The sequence below is a fragment of the Plectrocnemia conspersa genome, unplaced genomic scaffold (assembly GCF_051122295.1).
Source record: "Plectrocnemia conspersa isolate PC_06_02 unplaced genomic scaffold, ASM5112229v1 ptg000010l, whole genome shotgun sequence".
Classification (NCBI taxonomy): Eukaryota; Metazoa; Arthropoda; class Insecta; order Trichoptera; family Polycentropodidae; genus Plectrocnemia; species Plectrocnemia conspersa.
In genome coordinates this window covers 14,659,825-14,685,987 of record NW_028277174.1, presented here as the reverse complement: position 1 = coordinate 14,685,987, position 26,163 = coordinate 14,659,825, and the positions used below count along the sequence as shown (strand labels likewise).

At 30.0% G+C, this 26,163-nt stretch overlaps 1 protein-coding gene across 3 annotated transcripts in view; it reads right to left on the bottom strand.

Annotated features, from left to right (window-relative positions):
- The window catches only part of LOC148230704 (kinesin-like protein CG14535), a 306,144-nt gene that overhangs the window by 29,996 nt on the left and 249,985 nt on the right, over positions 1 to 26,163 (bottom strand). For all 3 annotated transcript variants that reach the window (XM_088194690.1, XM_088194689.1, XM_088194691.1), the window contains one exon: positions 16,644 to 16,812. In XM_088194690.1, coding sequence (XP_088050816.1) covers positions 16,644 to 16,812 — 169 coding nt within the window. The remainder of the gene's footprint in view (positions 1 to 16,643; positions 16,813 to 26,163) is intronic.

Below are 26,163 nucleotides of genomic sequence, written 5' to 3'. Positions count from 1 at the left end.
GAAACTTTCCCGCGGAGGGAAATTAACGAGTGGACCACCGCTGGCTGTATAGGCAATCGATGCGGAACGCTTTAGTTGCTGAACAAATACAAAAAAATAATTTAATTTGAGCTGATGGTTTTTGGAATTATTTTTATGAATTAAAAAATATTTTTGTTACTATAAATTATTGGAAAAATACCTCCAAAATTTTAGAAAATTAATTAAAATCAATTACGATAATAAACTAATGAAAATGTTATTTGTAAATATAGGTTATATTAAAATAATAATTAAAGAGCAATATGAAAAATATGGTGACAAGTTAAATTATTGTTATTTAAATAAAAATTAGCAACTATGTTATGTTGTGTAAGGGGGGGGGGGTTTCAAACGCCTCACGACTATTTCTAGCACACGAAAAGTAAAAACAGCTAGTAATTAATAGCTAATTCTTTGTTGATTAACAAAATACGAGTATATTGCATTTTATTTCATATAATTTTTCATTAATTAAAGCAAATATTAATTCCTCTTAAAAACAATAGTTTTAGATATTTAAAAACCTAGATCTGTATAAATAATGTATATGCTTACTAACGATTGCATTTTTCTATAACATAAAGTTGAAGGAGCATATTTTTCTACATTATTATTATCTACTATTAGCTAAGGACATGTTATTCATCCCAACATACAATTTACGCGCTACCTTCTCTCGTATATACAACCAAGCGATCAATAATCGCCTGTACGCTTAGAAAAATATATAATAAATATATGGTTTGTATTTTAAATAAATATCTAAGTTGATATATTTATTTTTATTTACATAGCCAAACACAGTTAAACATCATACAGCTTATGGTTTATTTGCTATTTTTATCTGGACAGACAAACAGAACAATAAATATATTAATGATTATTATAAAAAAAATATATAATTTTTTTTTTTTATTATTTTTTTAACTCTATTATTTCATTAGGTACGGTACATTATAGTATAATTGTCCACAACTTTATTCTATGGGTCGTAAATCACAAATCGTAATTTAAATTTTCATTCAGCTTTAACGACGGTCGCTGAAATTTTTCGGCCGCATACGCGCACATAGCAAAAGTTAATTTTATATTAACATTTAGAAATTTACAAAGTTTCGTCAAACGATCGCGACATAAATGTAAATTGTTCGAGCGGCGATTATAACTCGGGCACAAAGCGACAATTTCGGCTTAGTAGTTTAAATAACTCCTTTAATTCCAGTTATAGGCGCTGCTAACACTGGAAAAGTTTAAATTGGCACGTTCCTCGTGTTATATGCCGCATCCGACATAGTAATTGTATCGTTTTATCTTTTAACTTATCCTTCTTCGAGTAGGTTATTGTGAATCATTGCGTAAAAAGTACCTTTTATATCGTGTCTAACTCGAGAGCTATTTAACCTATCAAATTAGGTCACATCTCAATAATTTTATATTAACCATAAACACCTTCGTAAAATTATCTACAAATTTCACTGAGGGTGTTTATTGTAAGTAAAACACGTGGTTTCTAATTCTACATTAACGCAAATATTTATTTATTGCGTTTGAAAGATTTAAAAGATTCAGTTTATCAAATTTTAGTGTAAATATCTAGCTTGTAGTTGTAGATAAAATACATTTAGACATTCTTTAACAGGTTATATATTATTGTTAAGAATATTAAATTCTCGTATGACATATTTTTTAATTCATAAGATTCCTTATTTTATATATTATTTGCAGCTATTTAAATACCAATTAAATTTGGTGATTGACTTATCACTAATTAAGGACGAAATTATCACAATATTGAATTTATATGTATACTATATATACTGGTATACGTCAAGTAATCGTTAAAAAGCTGGACAAAAAACACTTATTACTCAACCCCATACAAGCAAATGCTAATTTAGAAATCATTTATTTGGCATTGCGTAATGAATCAGCTCAGTCTGGGATCATGCAGAATTCACGGCGTTTTGTTTGTAGGTACGGTAGTAGAACTCAACCGCCCATCGGGCTAGGAACTTGCCCACCGAACTCAGCAAAAATTTCAAGCCCCAGGGATGGTGGTGGCGACCACAACTTCCGTTCGCCGAATGCATTTATGCTCCAAGTTTATACGCCGCTTGAATATTGTAAGCGGGCGGAATATTAAATTCTGGAAAAGTGTAAAATTTCATGGGCGGGCAACGCCCGCGGGCGTCGAAATTCTAGACTTCAACTATTTTTATATCTATGAATACCAGAAGTAAAACATGCACCAGATCTACATGATATCGCCCACAACCTTAAATAAACAATATGTTTCCGGTGTATTTTTCGCTTACTTCGTATATCTGTATGAAGGTGTTTGAACCGGCAATAGTTCAGTAGATTAGATATTTGATGTCATAGCAACTACATAAGGATAAAATAAATTCTGTACTAACGATCGCAATCATGTCTTTTTTACAAAGCTCAACATTTTCACCACAGTGTAATCTTAAATTAAGTTAACATTAACCATTCACTATTTTTTTATCTAAAATAAATTTAAATATTCTGACAATAAATAAAAAGTAAAGTAAAACCATATCATAAAAACAGATTGAAATACTAATAATGATTCATCTTGTCATATTGTATTAAATAATAAGACTTTTGGTGATTTAGTATAATATTTTTGATAGAAAGTCACGTTATATTGAATAGAACACAATAAACTACAGTTGAACTATTTTTCCGCTAATCAAGCAAATAATATTTTTGTTATGATTAATCGTCTAGATTAGTAAAAAAATAATATCACGTTTATTATACAATTTAGCAACTAAAGCTTCATTTAAATAAACCTTTATCCGTGACCAAAAGTTTCCTCCTTTACGTTTAATCATCCCAAATTGGACTTATACGGATCCGAAATTAGAACTTTTTTCGGTCTTTAATTAATCGAATTTTCCGACCCAGGGCAATCATTAGACGTCACACCTTAGTTTCTGTTTCTTTTTTGCTGAAAAAAAAAACACGAACCTAACTAAAGTTAAACTGTTAAGAAGGCAATTAAATTAAACTTCATTAGGAGCTAAAAGTAATAAAAACAGCTAATAATTATTCACTATCTAAATATACTTTAAAGATAATTCATTAAAATCGTGTTTTATATCTATGTATATCTAGCATGTTAGAATATAACTTACCTTGATGTGCGATAAGGATATCCATTGGACGTGAACAAATATTCTAATGGACTGAATTATGTACAAAAGTGCATAAAGTTTACGGCTCCATAAAACAATAATATATCGATGTAAGTACCTTATCAATCCAGTAATCTTGACTTTACTCTAGCCCTTCTTATAGTTGACACGCACTTACTGAAAATTAAACATTAAATCTGGCGAATGAATTCCGATAAAAAGAAACAACCGACTGACCATTAAAGCGGCTTTAAAGCGGCGAACGAAATAAATTCTTCCGGATTATTTCTTCAGATTAATGGTACGGTATATCGCAAATTTACGATTCTGGATCGATTGAAAAAATGCACGTCACATAAAATAGCCGTTAAATAAATGGACATTTTAACGGGCCGGTATATTAATGACATCGTTAATCTTGCGTGAAATTTATGCTTTGGTTTAGAATTGGTTATTTTAAGAACGCAACTGTTGAATTTGATAGGGTGCCGTGTTTATAATAATATTCAGTAATCTCATTCTAACGGTGATTCAGAGATAACAATATATTATTATACGTAATCTATAATTACGTTTAAAGAATAATATCGGTGATAAAAACTGTTCACCTGCAAAAATATTTTTCTAACATCAGTAATTTAGGCTTGTGATTTTATGTTGCATGATGCGTTATGTAAATAAATTACTTCTGAATACACTAAAAATTTACTCAAACATAAAATTCATAACGATTACAAAGCTAAACTAGTTTTGTTTATAATTTACCATAAAAATCTTGTTTTATAGATATCGTCAATTTTATAAATATAGAGAAATTTTTCATAATATATTAGTTACAAACTAAATCACAGATATTGTGTTGGCCAAATTTTATGGTTTTGTCTTATTTATATTTTCTTAAACATGAATATTTTAAATCACATACATCTTATCGTCTTCCGGAATATAGCGATTCACCCTTTTTGCACACAATCTTAACAGATTCGTTCGTAAATCAAATGGACGCGTAACCAAGCGAGACATTTCCGATGCTGCCTCCCCGATGGATAGATAACGTGTTCGGTTGCATCTAGGCGCGCCCCCGCTCGCGTCGCGCAGTAAAAGCTTTTAAGTGTACTCCATTCCGATAATGTGCTTCCAAATATTTTGTGTAGATATCCGGCTGCACCGCAAGCTCCCGTGCGATAAAAGTTGAGCGTCCCCACCGAGCAGCACGGTATACTACTAGTACCCGGTATACTAAGGCGACGGGCTTTCAGCGCCGCGGGCGTCTCGCTTTATCTGGTCCCCGTTTCATTTACAAACACATATGCCTGCTGGCTGGTCCCGAACGACCCCAGCTTGGTATCGAGCATGTTCAGAACCAATATAAAATTTGTACGATGGCGATGATGGTAATTTGAACGATGTGATCCATACACTATGCTATTTTGATATTCATAGATAATCAAATATAATAAATATATATGAATATTACAACCTCGAATAGTCATTTAATGAATAACCACATAATACTCAATAAATAAAATGTAGTTGAAACGTTACGTTAACTAAAAAAAACAGATTTATTAAATCATAGTTTGCCCTCAAACTATGACATGAGGTACCGTTGACTATATAATTGACATAGTAAATAATAAAATAATAACAGTAGAACTTCACGGTACTGTAGTATGTTATCTAGATTATTCAATTAACATTTATTTAAATAACTAAAACGATTGGTTTTAACGGCAACCATCAATATTTACGTTATTCAATGAAACATTATATAAACTTTTATTTACTTAATCGACAAAGAAAAAGCAATAATTTGTATAGTTGAATTCAAATGGATTACTAAAACATAAACTTTAAGGTTAGTAGGCTCAATTTCAACAAAACTTTACAATGAAGGCATTGGACATATTATAGAAAGATTTGCCTTTTCAGCTAGAATAGTTTTAATTACTAATTCGCACTGTGTTAACCATTAAAATAAACAAGTCACATACATAATCGCTAAATGTGACAATAATTGTCTTTGGAGGAGATTAGGGCATCCAAATACACGAGAAAATTCATTACCCGGTTCTTGTGTATTTTTACACTAATTAACCTGTTAGTTTTGTTCACTATTATGTACTGACACAGAGTTATATACGTATACATAGGTATATTATAAGGTAATATATTTGATGTTTGTATTTTGCTCAAATAGTATTAAAATATAAAAATTAAAAAATGTTTGAATAAAAAATTAAAACTGATGTATAATTGAAATTTTGATGTACACATATAGAAATAGAAAAAATATTATTTAATTATATTATATAATAAATATTAATTACCTAATAAAATTGTTATCGACAATTTTTTTTCTATATATATTGTATATACTCACAAGATTTATTTATTAAAACAATAATATATTTAAATATGTAAATTCTATAAAATTTAATAATAGCAGTCGTCACTGAAAATTTTATGATTTAAAGTAAATCTTATTCAATATTTTTTCTTTAAATAATAGATTTAGAAATTAAAAGAATAAAGATGTATGGGTGTTTAATTATTTAAGCAAAACTTTGAAATTTACTGTAATATAAATCAGATGAAATCGTTAACAATAATTTTATATAAATATTGCTAGCAAAAATAAATATATTTGACACAAATATGTATAATTATCTAAAAATGTATAAATGTATTATATTATTTCTTGATTTTATTCACAAAAATACAGATAAATTCAGAACTGTATTTGAGAAAGAAAAAGCGGAGATTTAATAAAAATATAGGTTAAAAGCGGGAGAAACTAAAACTAAACTTCAACTAGCAAAATAAAATTTTACTTCAAGAATTACTTTAAAACTAATTACAACGGAGGCTAAAAACATTTTTTTACAAAACTACTACGGTTGATAAATCAATCAGTTTTAAAAATTCGTAGAATAACGAAAAACAATCACAAAACCAAAGCAAGATGGAAAACATGCAAAGAATTATTGCAGAATCTCTCTTGTTTCGTCTATTCTCCATGATAGTGGGACAATTTTAATAAATAAATTAGCTTATCATAAAAACACGTGAAAGGCTCACTCGTCCCAATATATTGTTAACTGAAAAAATGTGTTTATACTATGCGTTAATGGATGATCAGAAACGAAATTGAAATGCTGATCAATGTCAACTCTCGCGGATCATAAAATGTTGAATAAAAATTGTACAATCTATTTATGAATCACCGTGTTGTAAATGCAGAATTTAATCATTTTATATTTTTAGAAGTGAAAAATAAATATTTTTTGTTACTACTAAATTGCTAATAGATGAATAATTTATTTTGTTTAATTCGTATCAAAACTGCGTTGACATATTAAGAAAAAAATTGTTTACATCTCTTGATAGCGGTGCTTACCATCAACCGATTGATAACGAGCAAGTTTCAGAATAAATATTTATTGTTACTACTAAATCAATAATAAATATGATTTATCTAATCAATTAATTTATTTGGTGAAACTGGTAGCAAAATTGCATTGAAGTATTAAAAAAATATTTTCACATCTTTTGCTAGAGAGCTAACCATCAACCGATAGATAACGAGCGATAAAACTCTGATGGTCATAAATTACTGACAGTAAATAATAACAATAGATTTTTTTTGACAATTGTTTTTTTTTGTATACGAGTATATCGTGTGTATTTTTTTGCAAATATTTGCATTTTCATTTTTTTTGTTAAACGGAAAACGTTTGAGGATTCCAAAATTAAATGTGTCATAAAACTTACATTTTGAAACAATACTTTCAGACTGTAAAATAAGGATTTCCTCTTCCTTTACGATATACCGCACTCACTACTCACTTAATCTCTAATGAGTTTAGCGAAATAGAAGAATAGTCGGAGAATTTTGCATCTTTAAAATTGTGCAATATTTATTTCATATGGAAAAGTAAAATATTATATCTAAATTAAAATACCCGGGTACCCGGTTCTGGTTCTACCGGGGTCGGAAGCACTAGAGTAGTTTGTTTACGTGGCATAGTCAAAATCATTTCTTTAAAAGTACATATGCTGGTATTTGATAGTAGCCATAAAAAAACTATTAACAAAACATGGGCTAACAGATAATGATTTGAATAATTCTTCGTCATATTACTTATAAGGTTGAAGGTTGAAATATACACAGAATCTTAAAATAACATATCTTTAGAATTGGTTCGATTTTATAGTGTAAATCAGTATTTTAAATTTTTTCTTTATATTAAAAGATCTTTAGATGGCAACCCTAGATTTCACTGACCAATAAATCTGTACGTAACGTTCATAAAAAGAACTCTCAGATATTCCATGCATTTTCCCATTTAAGTAATAGCGTTACGTATTGGTCCCAAAGGGCTCGAACGCGGCCGCCATTAAATAATGGCAACCTTCCTGATCCCGACCATGGGGTGGTGGTCGCGTGACACAAAAATATAACATTTACTTACGCGCCCATAAAAGCGAAGTTATATGCCCTTCAAAATGAAAGCGTTATAAATAAATTGGGCCGTTTGATTTCATATCTCACGTTTATATCCATTCATTCTCGGCCCCATTTGTATTTGTGTAAACGGCACCTCGGAATTATGATACGTCGGTGCGGCTCTGTGCCGACGTTTATGCGGCCCTGTCATGCCATGCTGTGGACGCACCGTGATATATCAATTTTATTGGGGACCCAATACGAACAATAATCACCCCGGTGTTATTCGGCCGATGAAAAAGTATATAAATAAACGGCCCGCAGGCGACCCGTTTCATGGAGCGCATTCACGTGAAACAATAGAGCGGTATGAAAAATTGAATTTAATTTGGGCGTGTTGTGAATATGGTTTATATTGGATAAAAAATAATTATTTTTATTATGTGTGTTAGAGTGTTGGTTAAACGCAAACCAATAAACCACGAAAAGCGGTCGACTAACCGACAAATGTTGACAATGTCATCAATCAAATGTTTTATAGGTACTTTGAAACGTTCTAGAGGTTTAATAAACACAAATAATAAAACAATACTAAAATAAAAATTAAAACACAATTTTATAGCCCTTAAAATGCCTGTAACAAACAGTCGAAAAAAATTGTGTTTACAGAAATAGACTGGCTATACTTAAAAACTTTTTTTTACTAATACATATGTTATTTTTGATGTATATTATACATATGTTTTGATTATATTTATTTAGTGTCTAAGCAATAAGCTATATTAGATAAATAAATTAATAACTTAAATTTTGCATATAATAATTCTACTAAAATAATAACTAATAATGGTAACCAAAAAAATGATAGAGGCAAAATCGATTATCAATATTAAATTTAAATTCAGAAAACATATACATATTTATAAAATTAGACTTGCTAATGATTTACACATCCCTCAACCATTTTCTGTGAAGTTTTGCACAAATTCTTAAAAATAGATATCATTTATAACCTTCAATGATTTACCAAAATCAACCAGGAATAATTGCAAAGAAATTAAAAAATATTTTCGTAATGAATTCATGCAACTTTAATCAAATAAAATTAAATCAATAAATAAAACATATTGCATATCATTAGTTATTTGCTATTTTTATTGCTGTTACCATGCTGTTTTTTTTAAATTTAATAATAAATATTACAGGTGTACATACTATATTTTTCTAAATGTATACGTATTATATTTATAAATATATTTACAAGGAAAAAAGCTTGGTTAGTATATAAGAACAATACACGATGTTCCTTAGTACATTGTAAAAGTTTTGAGCTTAACTTAATGAATCATATTTAAAAGTTTCTAATATTTTAAGAGAGTATAATCATATTTTATTAGAATTTTTATTTGTATTTATTTATGGGGTTCAATATAAAAGAAATAGTTTTTAGTATGCTAAGAAGCAATGTGGCATATTTAAGCTTATTAGTAGAGAATTTTCAAAACGTAATATGTACGACCTAGTTCGATTTTAATTTTTCATCGGTGAGATTAAAAAATCCAAGTAAGCCTAATATGTAAAGATTAATTATAATTATACTTATATTATAATCACTAATTATAATACCCGAGACATGATAGAAATTAAAATACAGAAAGGTCCATGTGGGATTCAAACCCAGGACTTTCAGGTCAATAGTCAGCGACCTGTACCACTCTTTGGTGTTGGTTAAATATAAATAATTAAAAGTTCAACTAGATGTGCTTTTTATTCATCACAAACCGCAGTATTAATGATTTTAAGTTCCCCTTGAAAATTTTATTTTTAAATATATTGAATATTATTTATTGTGATAGTAATTTTGTTGTAATAATCTAAGATACCTAATACTAAAATAATAATTTACTTTATAATATAATAATTGGCGTTTTAAAAAACATTTTTGTAATTTAATCATATGGTTAAGGGTCTTGCTAATGTAGTTTAATTTAGATTTCTGTATAATAATACAATGATATAGTTATTCTCTAATATTAAAATATTAATTATTGCATTATCGCTGTTTATTACGCGACCCTCTAGAGCTGTTCAGCCATTAATTAACCTAGTGATATACCATGTTTCTGTGTATCTTATTACATTAGCCTCGTGTGCTTCAGGTGAATTTCCAAGCAGTTTCCTCTATTGTTTAGTCCCGGCGGTTAGCGCAGGTCGATTGCTGTTTGGCCGGAAGCCAACTGTTTTCCGGAAGTCACGAGCCGTGGGCCGAAAGCACGAGCAAAACGACCATAACATTGTATTATCCAACTTTAGTTGCACGAGCAATATCAATATGATTACACAGTCGCTGGAGCTCGGTTCAAACTAACCGACTACTTGTTGATCAAACTCTACAGCGTCTTAAGCCGCATACATATGTTTATATACAAGCTTTTTTTCGCTGATTTATGTGAAAACTTTGACGCTTCCGCTGATTAAAGCGGTTAAAAGTTAAATTTTGCTAATTACTGCGGCATTGTGTTTTAATTTTTTACAGAGCTTTTTGCCAAAGGGGGACCGCAAGCGCTGCAGCCTCAATACAAAACCGCTCCGATTTTATCTCTTTTGCGTGCGCTCAACATTGAACTCGGCTAAATATTTTAAGCTAAAACACTTTGTAATTAAAACTTTGTATTTAACAAAGCATTATGCATTAATTTAAGATGTACAGCATATATTTATTGAGTTTAATCTTTTCACTATTTATCAAATAAGTTCTAGAGACAAATTAGACTAATATATATTATTTTAGCTTATGATGTCAAAAATGATATTCATATGACGGAAGTAGCTTAATTATTTTAAATATAATTGAAAATATAATTAATACCTTTTAAATATAAAACATATGTAAAATTTTGTGAGTAGATAGGCATATAAGTTAAACATTGAATTACTCTATTATTCTCATGAAACTTCCACTAGAACATATATACTGGTGTATAAAGAGCAGTAAAACTTTTCGAACGCATTTTACAAGGGTGGAACCCGTGCTCGAAAGGAAAAAGATTTTCTTTTATACCCGAGGCGTTTTTTCCCTATAGCCGGCGAAGCGTCGCACCAGAAAAGGGTCCAATAATCAATAAGGAGCCTAATCCCGAGGGTCCTTCTAGATTGGTCTTATTGGTCAATACAAATTGACGAAAGGGGATAGATATATCATAAGGCAGGGCACAAAGCGGCCGGCGCTTCACGGCGTTGAAGAGAGACTCCATCTATATAAATTTAGGTAACTGGATGTCGACAAACAGGGAAGAGATAGAAAAGGCCCAGGAAATAGTTCAATAAAACTCGGGCACCCCGGGGGAGAAGAGGCTCTGCTGGAAATATAAATAGGCTTAACGTATAGGCGAAGGCGTTTGTTTTGCGGGTTAATAGGGAGGAAATATGTGATAAGAAAATATTTGGAAGGAGTTTCCCTTTGTAACTTATTGACCGCTACGTGATAACACGTCCGCGCCGGAATGCAGACGGAAAAGAAAGGAACCGCCTTTTGTTTGTTCGTGCAAATAACGTATATTACAAAATTATTTATCGTGTATACGTCTTGGTTGTGTGAAGAATAAAATCCAGAGGTTTTTGGAAGCGAAATTCGCTCTGACCTAAATATGAACGTGCGTGGCCAGAATATAATGTCTTTAATATATATTTTTTCAATGTAGTTTATCTGTATAATAATATATAATTTACTTAAAAATAAAATTTAAATACAGGATAGAGCATTTAAAAATATTAGTAAGTTGTTTAATACTGCTTCAAAAAAAGTTACAGGTTTGGAAAAAATAGTATGTACAATGCAATTTTTGTTCTTACTATAATATTATTTTTTTATCCATTCAACTAATTTTGTGATTAGTTAACATACGAAAATCAGAAGCAGTAAGGTTAGGAAAATGAGGTGAATGTTTTAAAATATCTCAGTCTTTAAAATTATAATGCGTGATTATTACCAAAGCATTGGAAAATAATGTGGCACGCAAACACCGAACTTAAATTATTCAAAGATCTTTGGGTGATACCCATTTTGTTGATTTTTCATGATGATCATCTTTAATTATCCCATTCAGAATAAAATTTTCAGTAGTTTAAACGTAAGTAAAATATATTTTTTAAGAAAACAATTAGTTTTATGATTATACTATATTACATAGCCATAAACTTGTACAAAAAAATGTACATTTATTTTTCTTCCTAGCAAAATTTATTATTAAAATATTTATTTTAATACCTATACCTTTTTATTATAATATTAAGTAAAATATATAAATATTTAAATTTTCTTCCTCTTTTCTTTCGTAACGAATTCCCTCTTTGACGAGTCCGAATTTATTCGAATGTCAAAAACAAGATTGGCCCTGTCGTGTAACCCTTGACGGGTATCCGGTCATTACATTACACCGCCGAACCGAGGTTGCCAAAGTTTTCCCGGCGCTGCTGGTGGAGAAGTTTCGCATTAGGTATTCAGATTGAGAATGATATCGGGCAAAATTGAAACGTGAATTGGCATCGCTGAGGCCCTCGGCTCCCTTTCGGCCGCCATTTGCAATTCAGATTGCCCATTTTGGACGGAAAAGCGGTGGGATGTGCTGAAAGTGCAGGTGAAAAAAAACAGACACTGAAGAGAATTTGCCGCGGGACACGCGACAACATTTGCCTGTCTTTTATTATTTCTATAGGGTTTCAATTTTGACAAACAAGCGGTGAGCTTTGGAGATTTTAGGATGACGAGGGACTTTCATGTTGTCAGAATTCCTCAGAGACGTTTTAATGATATGCGACCGAAACGGATCAAAATTTGAAATAAAAGCAGGGAATGAATCGTAAAGTGGAAATTAAAATATTTTGCCATTCTATTTTGACAAACTGATTTAGTCAACTGAAAGTTGCTATATCTGAAATTCATTTAATTCTTCCTAATGTGGCAGGTGACTACTTTAGCAGTTACACAGTAAGTATATTTAGGAATGGACTGCAACGTAGTGGTTTTTCAATGTGCTTCTGTTTATTAAAATTAACTTTGATTAATTATAAAATAGTCGAAATAAGTTTCTATGTATAATTACTAATGCTTATTGCTACGTAAGTATTATAATAAAGAAATACACAACGTTATTGAGAATAAATTTATAAACTAAATCAACTAATAAAATAAAATTACTGCAATATATTAATATAACAGTAAAAGTTTATTACATATTTACTATAAAACAAAAAATATATGTGTCTGTTTGTCTGTCTGTCACAAGAACTAATCCCAAATGGTGAACAGTAGCGACCTAATATTTTCACATGTCATTCTGACTGCCATTTCTAGGTCAACTGTGCTATTTTAAACTTTTAGCGTTCAACAATAATATTAATTATTAGACTATATTTTGTGGGTTTTATTGTACATTAAATACAATCTATCGTATTATTTTATTTTAAATTTTAAATTTCAACTTTTAATTTTAATATTATTATTAACGAATTATTTGATATACTATATTTTGTGGGTTCAATTTTCAACATTAGTTAACACCAAAATGACGCTGTAATAATTTTAAGATCTAAATGATCTAAAGTAAATGCCAAAATAATGCATAAAATTGTAATAACATATTATGGAGTACCACAAGGGTCTAAATTAGGACCATTGTTATTTGTTTTGTATATTAATGATATAGTTAATAACGTAAAAAAATGTAAAATTCATCTATTTGCGGATGACACATTAATGTATTGCATAGGTGATAACATTAAAGAAATTGTAAATAATTGAAATAATGAATTAAGTATATTAGAAATATGGTTAAAGAATAATGTACTTAAATTAAATGAGAATAAAACTAAATGTATGTTTATTAATTATAAAAATGTTTTAGATAATAGTACCAAAATAGTAATAAATAACTCTACTATAGAAATAGTGGATAATATAAAATATTTAGGAGTAATTGTTGATACAAAATTAAATTTTAAAGAACATTGTAATTACATATTAAAAAAATTAGTAGAAAAATAGGTTTATTATCTAGATTAAGAAATATATTAAGTATAAATACAAAAAAAAAATTTACAATAGTATAATTTTGCCCTATTTTAATTATTGTGCAACACTATTAAATATGTTAAATAAATTAGATAAACAAATGTTGCAAAAATTACAAAATAGGGCAATGAGAGTAATCTTAAATAAAAATAGATTAACTAATTGTAAAAGTATGATTGATAGATTAGAATGGTTGAATGTTCAAGAAATATTGAGTATGAATGTTTTAGTATTTATATATAAGTTAGAAAATAATATGTTACCAAAATATTTTAATAAGTATTTAATAAGAAATAAAGATGTATATAAATATAATACTAGAAATAGAGAAAATTTAAAGATAATTAAGTATAAGAAAACGAGTACGTCTAGGGGAATTATGTACGGAGGTTTTGATTTATATAATAGTCTTCCAAGAGAAATCCGAAACAGCAAAAATATAACCGGTTTCATAAATGGAATAAAAAAACACCTTCGTATATATAGAAATAAATTATAATATTAAGACTTTATTATTGTATATTTTTATTTTTTCTTTCTGTTATGTATTTTTTATATATTTTTATATATGTTTACTAAATTTGTTAGATGTAAAGATTAGCTTTTAAGCTAAATAAATTAATAAAATAAAATAAAATAATAAATAAAATAATTATAATAAACAAAGAAATACTTTAAACTTAACCAGGGTGAAGTAGGTAAAAAAAAGCTAGTCCCTTTTATGTTAGGAGCGCTAGTTGCGCTTCAAAAAACTAAGCCATACGAATTAGTAATTTTAATACAACATTTATAAAATTCTGAGAACAGGAAAACGATTTCTGTAAACCTACAAACGATTTGCTTTTTTATTATATATAAACGCTTATTAGAATAATCTTAATATAGAAAAATACAAACATTAAAATTAAGTATAAGGCTTAAGGTTGTATGTTGAAATAATTAAAAGGTAATATTAAGCTATTAGTACATATAATATGATGTTCAAATTAAATTAGGTTAACTTTAATTGTAAAATTTTTCAACACGGTGCAATTTTTGTTATTATTAAAAAAAAATATTTGACAACCTTACATTTAAAAAAATTACGCTAGTTTAAGTAATAATATTTAGGCCTATTATCTTAAGATGCACCTGTTAGTTTTGCCTCATTACTTTTATTTATTTAGTTTCAGAACCTAATCATAAAAATATTGAAAAAATAATTTGAATAATTAGTACTAGTTTTTAGATAAAATTAATTAAAAAATACAATAAAATGGCAAAAACATTTTTTAATACATAAAAAAATATATAAAAAAATAAAATTTCTTGGAGAAAAATAAAAATTTCTCATTATCTATTTTTTTAATTTAGCAAATACGTTATACGCTTGCCAAATTTGTACTTATCTTAGTGATAAATGTCACAATTTTGTAATACACTAAATTCAAAACTTTTTAACTTGATATAAAAAAATATTTCTAACTAATAATATTGAACACTAAAGTTGTTTAACATACACTTTTTTAGTTTATTATTCCAGCGATTGTTTAATGCATTATAAAACAAATTTTGATACGTCCATAAACCAAAGGTTGATGTTTAATTTATTTATTTCAAGGTCATATTTTTTATTATATTAATCAAGCTTACTATATGTTAGTGTAATTAATGCATTTTAGATGATTCAATAAAGAAAATAATTATTAACAAATATCATAAATAAAAATTTCAATAAGCATATATTATTGAGTAATGACCATTTTATGTAAATTGCTATATTGATTTTATATTTCCTTAAAGGCTTACCAATGTTTGATCTTGCACATCTAGCATCGCAATACGACTTAGAATGCGCAAGATCAAACATCGCCGACTAGACTTGAGGAGAGCAAATTGGTTTTGTTTTATAAGCCTACATATAGTATGCGCCTTTGTTTATGCAGCGAAATGTATAAAAGACGATTAGTGTCCGCGTTCGGGCTTCATCTTGTTTTCTGCCACTGCAAATTGTTTCCCTCTAGTAAAATGGCTTCTTATAAAGCACGTCAGCGGCGTAAGGATCCTTTGACATTGAAATGTGAAAAGGCATTCCAGATTATTAAATTTGCAATTCTTCGCAGCGCAGGCACCAAAGCTCAAAGCACTCTCTCCACCGCTACCGACATCCTTTTCTGGCAGATTTGTTTTGGAGCAACGAAATCGTTCGTCATCAAAGGGAGTGAGATAAGTTATTTCACCGTCCGCATTTCGTGTACATTATAATAGTATATATACTGTTCGGACTTTATCTTTCAGTCGCCGAGAAGTTTTCAATTAATTTAATTTACTCGTCTTTGTGTATAGTTGAGATTAAGAAGCGAGCAAACTCGTGAAACAGCTACAAACTATACTTTAGCTATTTATAATTAGAACATTCTCAACGTTCCTAACAAGAATATTAGAATACATATAAAGGTGTTAAGCTAGCTCTCGTAATTTTTATTTTTGTGAATTATAACCAGAGGGAATTAATTCAAAAGCTCTTAATAAAATCTTAGATGATTCATAAGTAAAAATTAATAATAATTTGAAAAATATAACTTATATACATATATTCGAACCGAAGTTTTAATATGTTAGGTATATATAATATTTTTGCTTCTCCTCTAAATATATAAAAGTTAAACGGGCACAAGTAATCATGTAACATTCCCGGAATTTCAGGGTTAGTTAACTCTGAATAGATTATCCCTGTTTGGGGGATGTCTCAAATGTGCATGTACTCGCACAGTGATATTTAAGCTTTCTTTGTTTTGAAAGTTGTCTTTGAAACGGTAAAAGTATTTTAAGCGCGTATTTTTATATATAAGCTTACATATTATATAAAATTGACGCTCTGTAAATTTATCTTTTGTGGAGCTTTCGAGATTTTGCCTTGAAATTAAATAATTAACGAATCCTTTGAGATGAAACTTACCTTCCCAACACCGGTAGCTTCTTTAGCGCCTATCCTGCGGAGGAGGGCGGGGGGAACGGCGGGGGGCGCCCTCTGTAGAGCTGCGCTGAAGCCCCCTGAGTCTTCGTCTCCGCCCGAGGACCTCCTTCGTCTGTGAGGCGACCCATTTAGATTCAACTTCTGAGAAGCCCTGCAACAAATAAATGATTCATTTAGATAAAGAACAAAACGAAAAAAAATAAAGTCTACCATTATTACTTTGGCTATTAAAGACCGCGGGAGATAATTGATGCCTCCCTGGGGAGATAATATTCCCGCAGATTAATGGCTCGGAGTCTGCTGAGATTTAAAAAAAAATACGATAGGATAATTTTTACATTGTATATTATATTTCTCTAGTGATAATTATTAATTCCATAAATATAATATCCAATTAATGATATTAAACTCTTATAAACACTTTGAAAAGTTTTCTAATTAAAATCAAACATGGTCAAAGTTGGCCGTCGCTAATGGCGCAGTTCTTGTTTAATTATCAGAGAGGAAAACCATTCAGAGTAAAATGCCATATTAAACCCTTCTTTTATCGCGAATCTAACAGTTTTTTTTCCTCATCGATCGGAATTGCCCTTTGTCGCAAGAAAGGGCAGCCTTAGTAAGTTTTTACACGGACGAAATCTTTCTTTCGGCAAGGGCAGGCCTTTTTCTTTTATGTTCAAACTCAACGATAAGATTTTTAACCCCGCCAGTCAACACTGACATTTTGCACCTGATGCCCTTTCGTAGCAGGAAAAGAAAGGATCGCCTTTCTGAAGGTACGCCCAGGAAGCCTTCCGTGTTTATACAGTGCCTTGGGCTTGATTTATACAAAGGACGGGCTAGTCTAGACGTTTATCCTCCATTGTATATATATATTTATATTTTTAAACATTACAGTAAGACTTAAGAATTTTAAAAAACAAAAAATAAAAATATTATTTTTTAATTTTTAAGAATTTAAAAAATATATTTATAAACATTAAATATACTTGTCAAAAAACACATACACAACCCTAGCATTAAAAGGGTTAATATTGATGATATGATCTCTAATTTTAAATTTTTAAAATTTTTATGGTTATTAACATTTAATAACCAGGTTTTTCATTTTTTATATAATACATATCCAATATAAACTTTTCATTGGAAAGTTCCTGAATGCAAAGAGTCACTTTTTTACATGTCGCCACATTTTTATATTCTAAATTGTATAGTTAATTTTATATACTGATCAGTATTAGTTTAGTTTTATTACATTTAGGACCACTTTAAATTAAATTTATATGCGTTTAACTATAAACTAAGCACCGTTGCAAATATAGCCACGTTTCATATTAAACATATATAACTCCCTAGACGGTGTTTGCACAACGGTTATGATGACTTAAGGTTTGTATTGTCTAGCAAGTGTAACTCCTTAGCTCATGGGTAACATTCATAGTTGTCAGTGATGCCGAAACTTTAGCTTGCACGCGCGTGTGTAATGCTTCTAGGGATATAACTAATCATGGCGTGTCCGACGGAAAGTTTCATAATGTGTCGCATATCGTGTGCATATATCATATTTTTATGTATGCATTAACGATCGCCACGAACATAAATTACGGATATGTAATTAAAATTTAGACACTGTTTGATCTAGCGTCGTAGTGGGACCTACAAACGGACGCTCGGATTATAAATTATAAATATACTGACACGTAAGCAGAATATCTTCATATTGATTAATTGATAACATAGTTTAAGATGATTTGTTTTTGTTATATTTCATATAAATAAATATAAAAGCAACCTTGAACGTAAGAGTTATGAAAGAGAGGAAAGTAACCAAAGGTACGATAATGGAATGCGAAAACTCTTGCAGAGAGAAACTTTCGCAGTCACACATCTCATAAAATTATAATTCATTTTATGGTACTTTAAACTTTTCACAGCGGATTGAAATATGAATTATGAAACTCGGCTACAGGGTTACTATTAATATGAAACGATGCGGAAAATGTGAAAAATATTGTTTCTGTAGTGGAAACTTTTTTCCTTTTATATAATATTAAAGCTCAAGTTTTCGTAGGAATATGGCAAAGTTAAATATTATATAACTGTTTTCTAGACTACATTTGTTATGATATATGGAATTATTTATCTTAAATATTATAAATATTTAATAAAAACATGGTGTTATATGATTTTAAAACCGCAATTTTAAAAAATAATATTGCAATATGAATAGTACACAACGTCATGTGAAAACATCGTAATGATTTACAGCGGGGCGTTATTAAAGGTCGCAAGATAAACATAGAGCCGACCGGTCGCAGAATTAAAGCTCCGGTTCGAATTTAACGTCATAATGTTTTACGGTTTGTGTTACGTTTGCATCGTTAAAACACAATTAAATTCCGTGAAAAGGCGCGCCAGCGTTTTATTTCTCTTTTCACTCGCTAAAACGTGATAATTTCCATTCGAACGTAAACCGTATTTTTTTAACTGCTCGCCGTCAAATATCGCGACATTTACGTATTAGATCGATATTTAGAATGTTTTAAAAGGCAATGCTATATACGTATAGATGTATATATACGTTACGCTGAAGAGGGTGGAAAACCAAGTTTTCCACAATATAAAGAAACTTCGTTCTAGTTAATCCTGTATCGAATAAATAACTAATCCTTGCGAACGAGCTCGTCTATCTTCCGTAAGCTGAACGCTTCAAACTGTGCGACGATGTTTAAGTTGATATTTTTCCTTAAATATGTACATCAACTTTACTTATATTTACTGATATAGTATATCTCAAACTTGAACATCAAAATTTCTCAATCGATAATTGAATAACTAGTATAAATTGTGGCTTAAGAGAAGCAGACAGGTCATTTTAGAGAGCTATAATATGTACTGATATAAAAAATATCCTGTTGAGAATTTCTGTAGCATTAATTTTTTTATAATACTAGAATGAGTGGTAATCATTTTTTTTAATAATTACTATACGTTTTCTGGTGTAAAAAAAATAGTTTTTAGTATATATAAATGAATTGATATTTAACGTCTCAATACATATGTACTATTTGGTGGTCATCAAATGTATTGGACATTGGAGTTGAGGAATATCTTATGACGCTTTAATGATTACTTGCTCTTTGTGAACTAGATGAGTAAGTATTTTTAATTATAATATTGGGAAATTTATACTTAGTGTCATCGATATAGTATGAATTAGATAGCTTATGGAGGTATTTATTTTTAAATATCTTTTCGATTGAATAGTATTAACAAATGGAGTAAATGTAATAGCCTATGCATATTTGGAAACCGTTGTTATTACCGCACTGCAGTGGATTAATTATATCACCCCTATCTGCGTGAATAGCTTCTATATTAACGCATGAATAATATAAACATAATCTGGTAAGCCTCGCAACACACACTTAATTTTAATTGTCGCACCAGATTGTCAAGCGTTATGCAGCTACTTTATTTTTTACTGCAGCATAAATCATTGCACTTTTGGCAACGAGCAAGACTTTATAAATCATTGGAATCGCAGTGGCGCAATCACAATAAATTATTGCGAAGCCGGTGGGGCGAAAGTTTTGACCGAAAGCTCCCCTTCGAATAAAAGCTCGGCCGCTGATAATTCCCGCTAAACACGGCGATCTATGAAGAGGTAAAAAAATATGTATACACCCTTGAAGCGTAAAAAGCTCCGCTTAGAGCTCGCAGGAAAGTTTTAAAAAAAGTCCGCGTCGGGGGAGCGGAGTAGGCGAAAACGAGAAAAGGGTAATAATTTATTCGGCAAATCTTTTTCCTCTCGACTTTCACAAGCTTTGACATGTATAAAATACGTATCTTAATCTGAGTTACCGCTGCAAGCGGCCCGTTCTTCCAAAACCCCCTCGATGGAAACTACTACCCTCGGGGTGCTTTTTTGAAAAATAACCGTGGAGATTGCCGAGTTGCATGGGTATGAATGGAAAACGCCGGTGGTGGTGCAAGGCCTATGCGGAGAGGCGAAAGAAGCGCAAAAAGGAAAACAAGCGGAAATGAGAGAAACCATATTCCCACTCTTCCTTCCCATAGGCAACTGGTTTCGGATGCACGGCGAAGACCAGGGAGTGTGCGATGAGATTTCATATATTTTATTCCGATTTTTTTTCGGAAAAAATTTACATAATGCCATTTTTATGCGAAAAATCGCGAAATATGCATGCGAAGTGGCTCGCGCCATGCATTCGGTAGCGAACGGTTCGTTATTACATTTTTAGCTGGTGTTATATTTTTATTTTCACGGAGTATGAATTTTTATGCATAACGAGTTAACCTGAATTCTTAACATTTAACGTATGGAGCAAATACCTTAAGCTGGAACGGGATACAAATTAATTTCAATGAGATTCGTATTAGCGGAACATATTCATTCAAATAATGTTCTTAAATAAAATACACTAAATAAATATAATAATGTTGAAATGATCTAAAAATTTAGTTTAAAAATATATATAAAAGGTTAATGATATGATTCTAGTTTACTTATTAAAAACGTTCAAAAAGGCAACAAATTACTACTGATATTTTTTAATATCATACTGACAAGATGCGTAGTAAATTTTATCATAAAGGCATATTTTTGTTTACTATGATAAAATTAGTAATTTTTAATAAAGTGTAAGTTATTTTTTTAAATTTATGTAGATATTTATATGGCTCCTGCAATATACTCAAAACTTTAATCACTTTGACTTTCACTTATTCAGATCGATTATTTCTTGAATAAAAAAATTATTATAAAAGTCAATAATTTATTTCAATTATTTTTATGTAAAAAAATATACTTCTAAGAAATATGGAATAGTATTACAAAAATACATAATTGCTAATTGAGTAAAAAGTCGTTTCACAAGTCTGAATCACATTCACGTTTGGTTAAAAATTACCATAGTATTACCCTATCCTTCCTAGAGTGAGCTTAGTTTAGTGATGCATTCTTTTTAGTAATTTCAAAGCAGAAATAAGTGACGCTCAAGAGCAAGAAAAATAAAAAAAATTTCCTTTTCTAAAATTAGTCTGTATAAACCATGGCAATAACTATCAAAAACTTGAAATGAAACTCTATATGTCATTACATTTTAATGGCGTTGAAACATATTCTCAGACGATTAAATACATCGAGGTCCATAGTAACTGTGAAAAAAATATTCAACAGGTGTTTTAAAAGTATTAAAAATCAAATGCAAAATAGAATACTGAATAAATATTATCTGGGCTTTGTATCTTTAAATTTTAAATAAGATTTGGTTATATACTTGTCACACACCCATTCAAAACTCAATAATAGATAATTTAATTTTACAGAGAGGTGATGTTTGATAATATTGGAACACAAAAGGGCATATAAGCTATAAAAAAAATATTTGTCAAGAAATTGCGTTCAAATTAGTCATTACGATTGTTAGGAATATAGTGATCAGGTACAATAGATAACATATGGATGTCATTATTATCAAAAACTATTTTACAATTGTTATATGATATTGACATAGAATATTTATGTTTACTGTAATGTCTATTCTTAAACCTAAAACTTCTCAATATATTATATATCGTCTCTCCAGACATCCAGACAAGCCTTGCATTTGGATTAAATCACGTCTTAACTGCCGGATCAGTTTCTTATCTAAATTAATCTATAGCTCTGATCGTTCTCAATTTTCTGGAAAAATATTTGTATTAGCGCAAATCGCTTGGCCATTCAGCCGGTACAATGGGCTATCGAGCCACAGCCGACTGCTGAACAATACACGCCCGGTTCTAATCTAGAACCGCTTTTGTACTCGACTCCACGAAGCCACTTAACCTTTCGACGGTAATATTGTTGTCACCAACAACTAATGAAAGGCACTAACAAGGCTTCCTCCCTGTGATACTCTGATTTGCCCTCTGTGCCCTCTCGACGTCGGCAATTCATGCAACTATGCCATATATCAAGAGCTAGTTTGGACCCAAACACAATTCTGATTAGATCCAAATTTATATACAATACATCCCCGCTCCATATATATTATAATCTAGTTTATAATTACGGAATTAACACTATGTAATATGTGTCTTGGTATAGTTTGAAAATTACATTAGCTCCCGTGCTCGCTAGTAATTTCTCATTCTAAAACAATGAATGTCACGTATGAGAAAGTCAACTCAGGTTCATGAGGTCTTAGTCACTTCGTCGAGTGGATCACGCTTTACCCCCGTACATGGCGACCGCGAGATTAATGGTAGTGAATGACATGTGTGAAGATGACATTTACTGTATGGATCGTACTCGATGTGAATATTTAATAACGGTTAAGCTTCTTCTTCTACTTCGGGTATGCGCACGAAACTTGATTGTTGATCGTAAATTGGTTAAACTATGTTCATACATAATACATAAGATAAAACTATTATTGAATTATGTTTACTACGTGTGTATTAATGTAATTTGATTTATTACCTTTCGTACACGTAATAAATAGACAACCATTTTAAGATGAGTTACTTATGTCTTTTTATATAAATGTATGTAAAAAGTTTAATGTAGTTGGAAAATCAATATTTTTAGTAATCTTTAATGGATCTAAAAGCCCAGATTTTTTTTAGATAATACTGCAACATTAACAGTAGTTTACAAAAAAAAAACATTTTTATCTATATAGTTTCATACTTCATAAAAATAGATTTTAACTTTTTTTGCGGAATATTCTTATCTACGTGATTAATATAAGAACTTCCTTTCACCCTTGTTATTCTAATTAACTCTCGTATACATTGATTTAAATTGCGTTGGTTTATTAGTTATATTAGTCAAAAAACTTTTAAGGTAATTTGTTAAAAAAACACTAATGACGATATACAATAATGTATTTTTCAAGTTTAAAATGCTACTGGTTAGAAATTATTTGTACATATTTCACATTTTTTCTTCCTTTTTTTGAGGTATGTAATAAATTAGTATCCTCTCAATGTTTAAGAAAACGATTTTTTTTTGTAAAAGAAGCATGATATGATGTTTTTGAAGCGTTTTTGTTATATAAGCTGTTCAATCCTAGGATCAACAGTTGTTAGAAATATAATACATACATATATCATTACATTTTATGTCTGTGATGAACTCGCACAATAACGAGAAATATAAACTTTTATACTAAAATGTTTATATTTACACCAAATATGAAGAAATATATTTTATTTTACCCTTTTTAAATTTTAAGGAAGAAGACATATATAAACCATTATGGAAAGTTTTAAATTTTTATGTGCATTATTTAGTCAGTTTAATGTAAAGACACTTCAGCACATTCATACATAATGTTTGGACATTGGACTTTCCAAAAGTAGTGATATTTTTTGAGAATGGTGGTTTCACAATGTTCTCATTTCAAGAAGCTTGCAACGAATACGATCCATTTCGACAATAATATTAATTTCTAAAAATGGGGGCACTGCCACTTTTTTTATATAAGGTCTTTAATTGCGATAAACTTTAATGATTTTAATACAAATATTCAGTATGATAATAGCTAGCTTGCAGCTGAAAACCTTTTAGTACTAATCCAACAAGTGGTTTTTTATTTGGTCGTTATATATAAAAATGACACAATTTAATTAAACATGAGCACTGTAATTACTAAAGTGATATAAAACAAAAAGGTTAGGATTAATATCTTTGCATATATGAATCAATAAAAAATATAAATATTATGAAAAATAAATATTTACTTAATAATAATGAAAAGTAAATACTAATTTTACTATATCTTTTAATATATTAAAGCTTAATAATTAGTGAAAATGTAGATTTATTATAAATAGATTGGTTATTTAGAATGCCTATTGTAGTTTTAGTATATATTTCTAGTGGGTAAATTAATCAGTTTTTGGAAGATTAGGAAATAAATTATTAATAACTATATTATTATTACCTATTTTTACTATCTAATTGTTTTTAAATAATAACACAACTATATGATTTTATAATAAATGAGCCTATATAATATTTTATTGGCTTAATAATATGCTCTTATTTGTATATAATTAAAAAATACATTTATTGAGTTAGATGTGCCGTTTTAAAAAGACAAATCTTCTCATAGTGCATAAAAATACAATACTCTCATATTAAATAAATACTATTAATAGCTTTAAAATTCGTGTTGTTATAACATGAATGACATTTTAAATAAATGGCATATTTTTATGATAAGAGTAAATTATTCTACTAGGAATTGCCACGAAACTTAATCAATTATGCTATTAAGGTCACTATATATTTGTATGTAGTTAAATCTTGGCATGAAATGACACATTTTAATTATGAATTTAATTGTAAAATTTAGGTGAAAATATCAACATATTATGTAAATGGATTTTTCTTGCTTGAAAAAATATACAATCAACTTGTCGTTGTTTGGAAGTTTAACTTTATATTTCAGAATTATTGAGAGAAATAACTCAAAGAGAATAATGTTTAGTCAGAGTACAATAAATAGTCTCACGTTGTTAATTAAAGTTTTCAAATAATATGACTTGGCAGCCGTTATTTCGCGAGGGTTGCTGCGCAGACGTAACGAGTCGATAACTAAATGGAGCTTAAAGTTTTCATGTCCTGAACGTACTAATGACATCCGCCTTCTTTCACGACGATGTTTGCGTTTCGCTTCGTCCACTATTCCACACTTATACGCTCCCCTGAGAACATAAATAAGCAACTTCCTTTAATAGCACAAACCATTTTTTCTTCACGAGAAAAATAATTAAAATTTTTTGCTTATTAGACTGCTATCCGAGCATAAAATTTCTCTCTGGATTAATCCAGATAAGTAAAGGGCTTTCGTACTATCTATGTCTGTGATCGGCCTCTTCACGCTTTGCCTATATCACGTGTATTCCCAGACAGTACTAATTTGTGCTCCATGCCCTCAGGTCCAAAAATAAAGCGAAAATTCTCCAACGTAAATATTTTCTATGAGAATTTACATTCAAATTAGACTGTTTGCGTTAGCAAATGTTTGCCTTTGCCCTTTCAGACGACACGAGGACGCAAAGAGAGTCACTTTTTCTGCTTTTTAATAATCCAAAATTCAGTACAAAATCCGAAATTCATTACGGAGCCGCGAGCTCGTAATGAAAACTTTTGCTTATCCCGTAGGATTCCTTCGAATGCCTCAGTATTCCGGGAATGCCACTTCTCTCCCTTGCGAAGGGGTGAAAATCAGATGCTGCGGGACCGCGGGGGGTGTGAATTCCACACCCCAGACTTTAAAGTAGAAATATTAAAGCAATAAGGCTTGAGGTCTCCCCCGGAGCTTACAAGAGTTGCAGCAAGTTGAGTTATGGAGCTTTAGGAGGGTGGCTGCTGAGTGCTGAAAAGAGTCTTCACTTTCCGTATTGGGACTTGGTAAAACCATCCGGACCCACTTGAACGAATACTCGCTGTATAGACGACGCGACGTTTCGTTCCTAATGG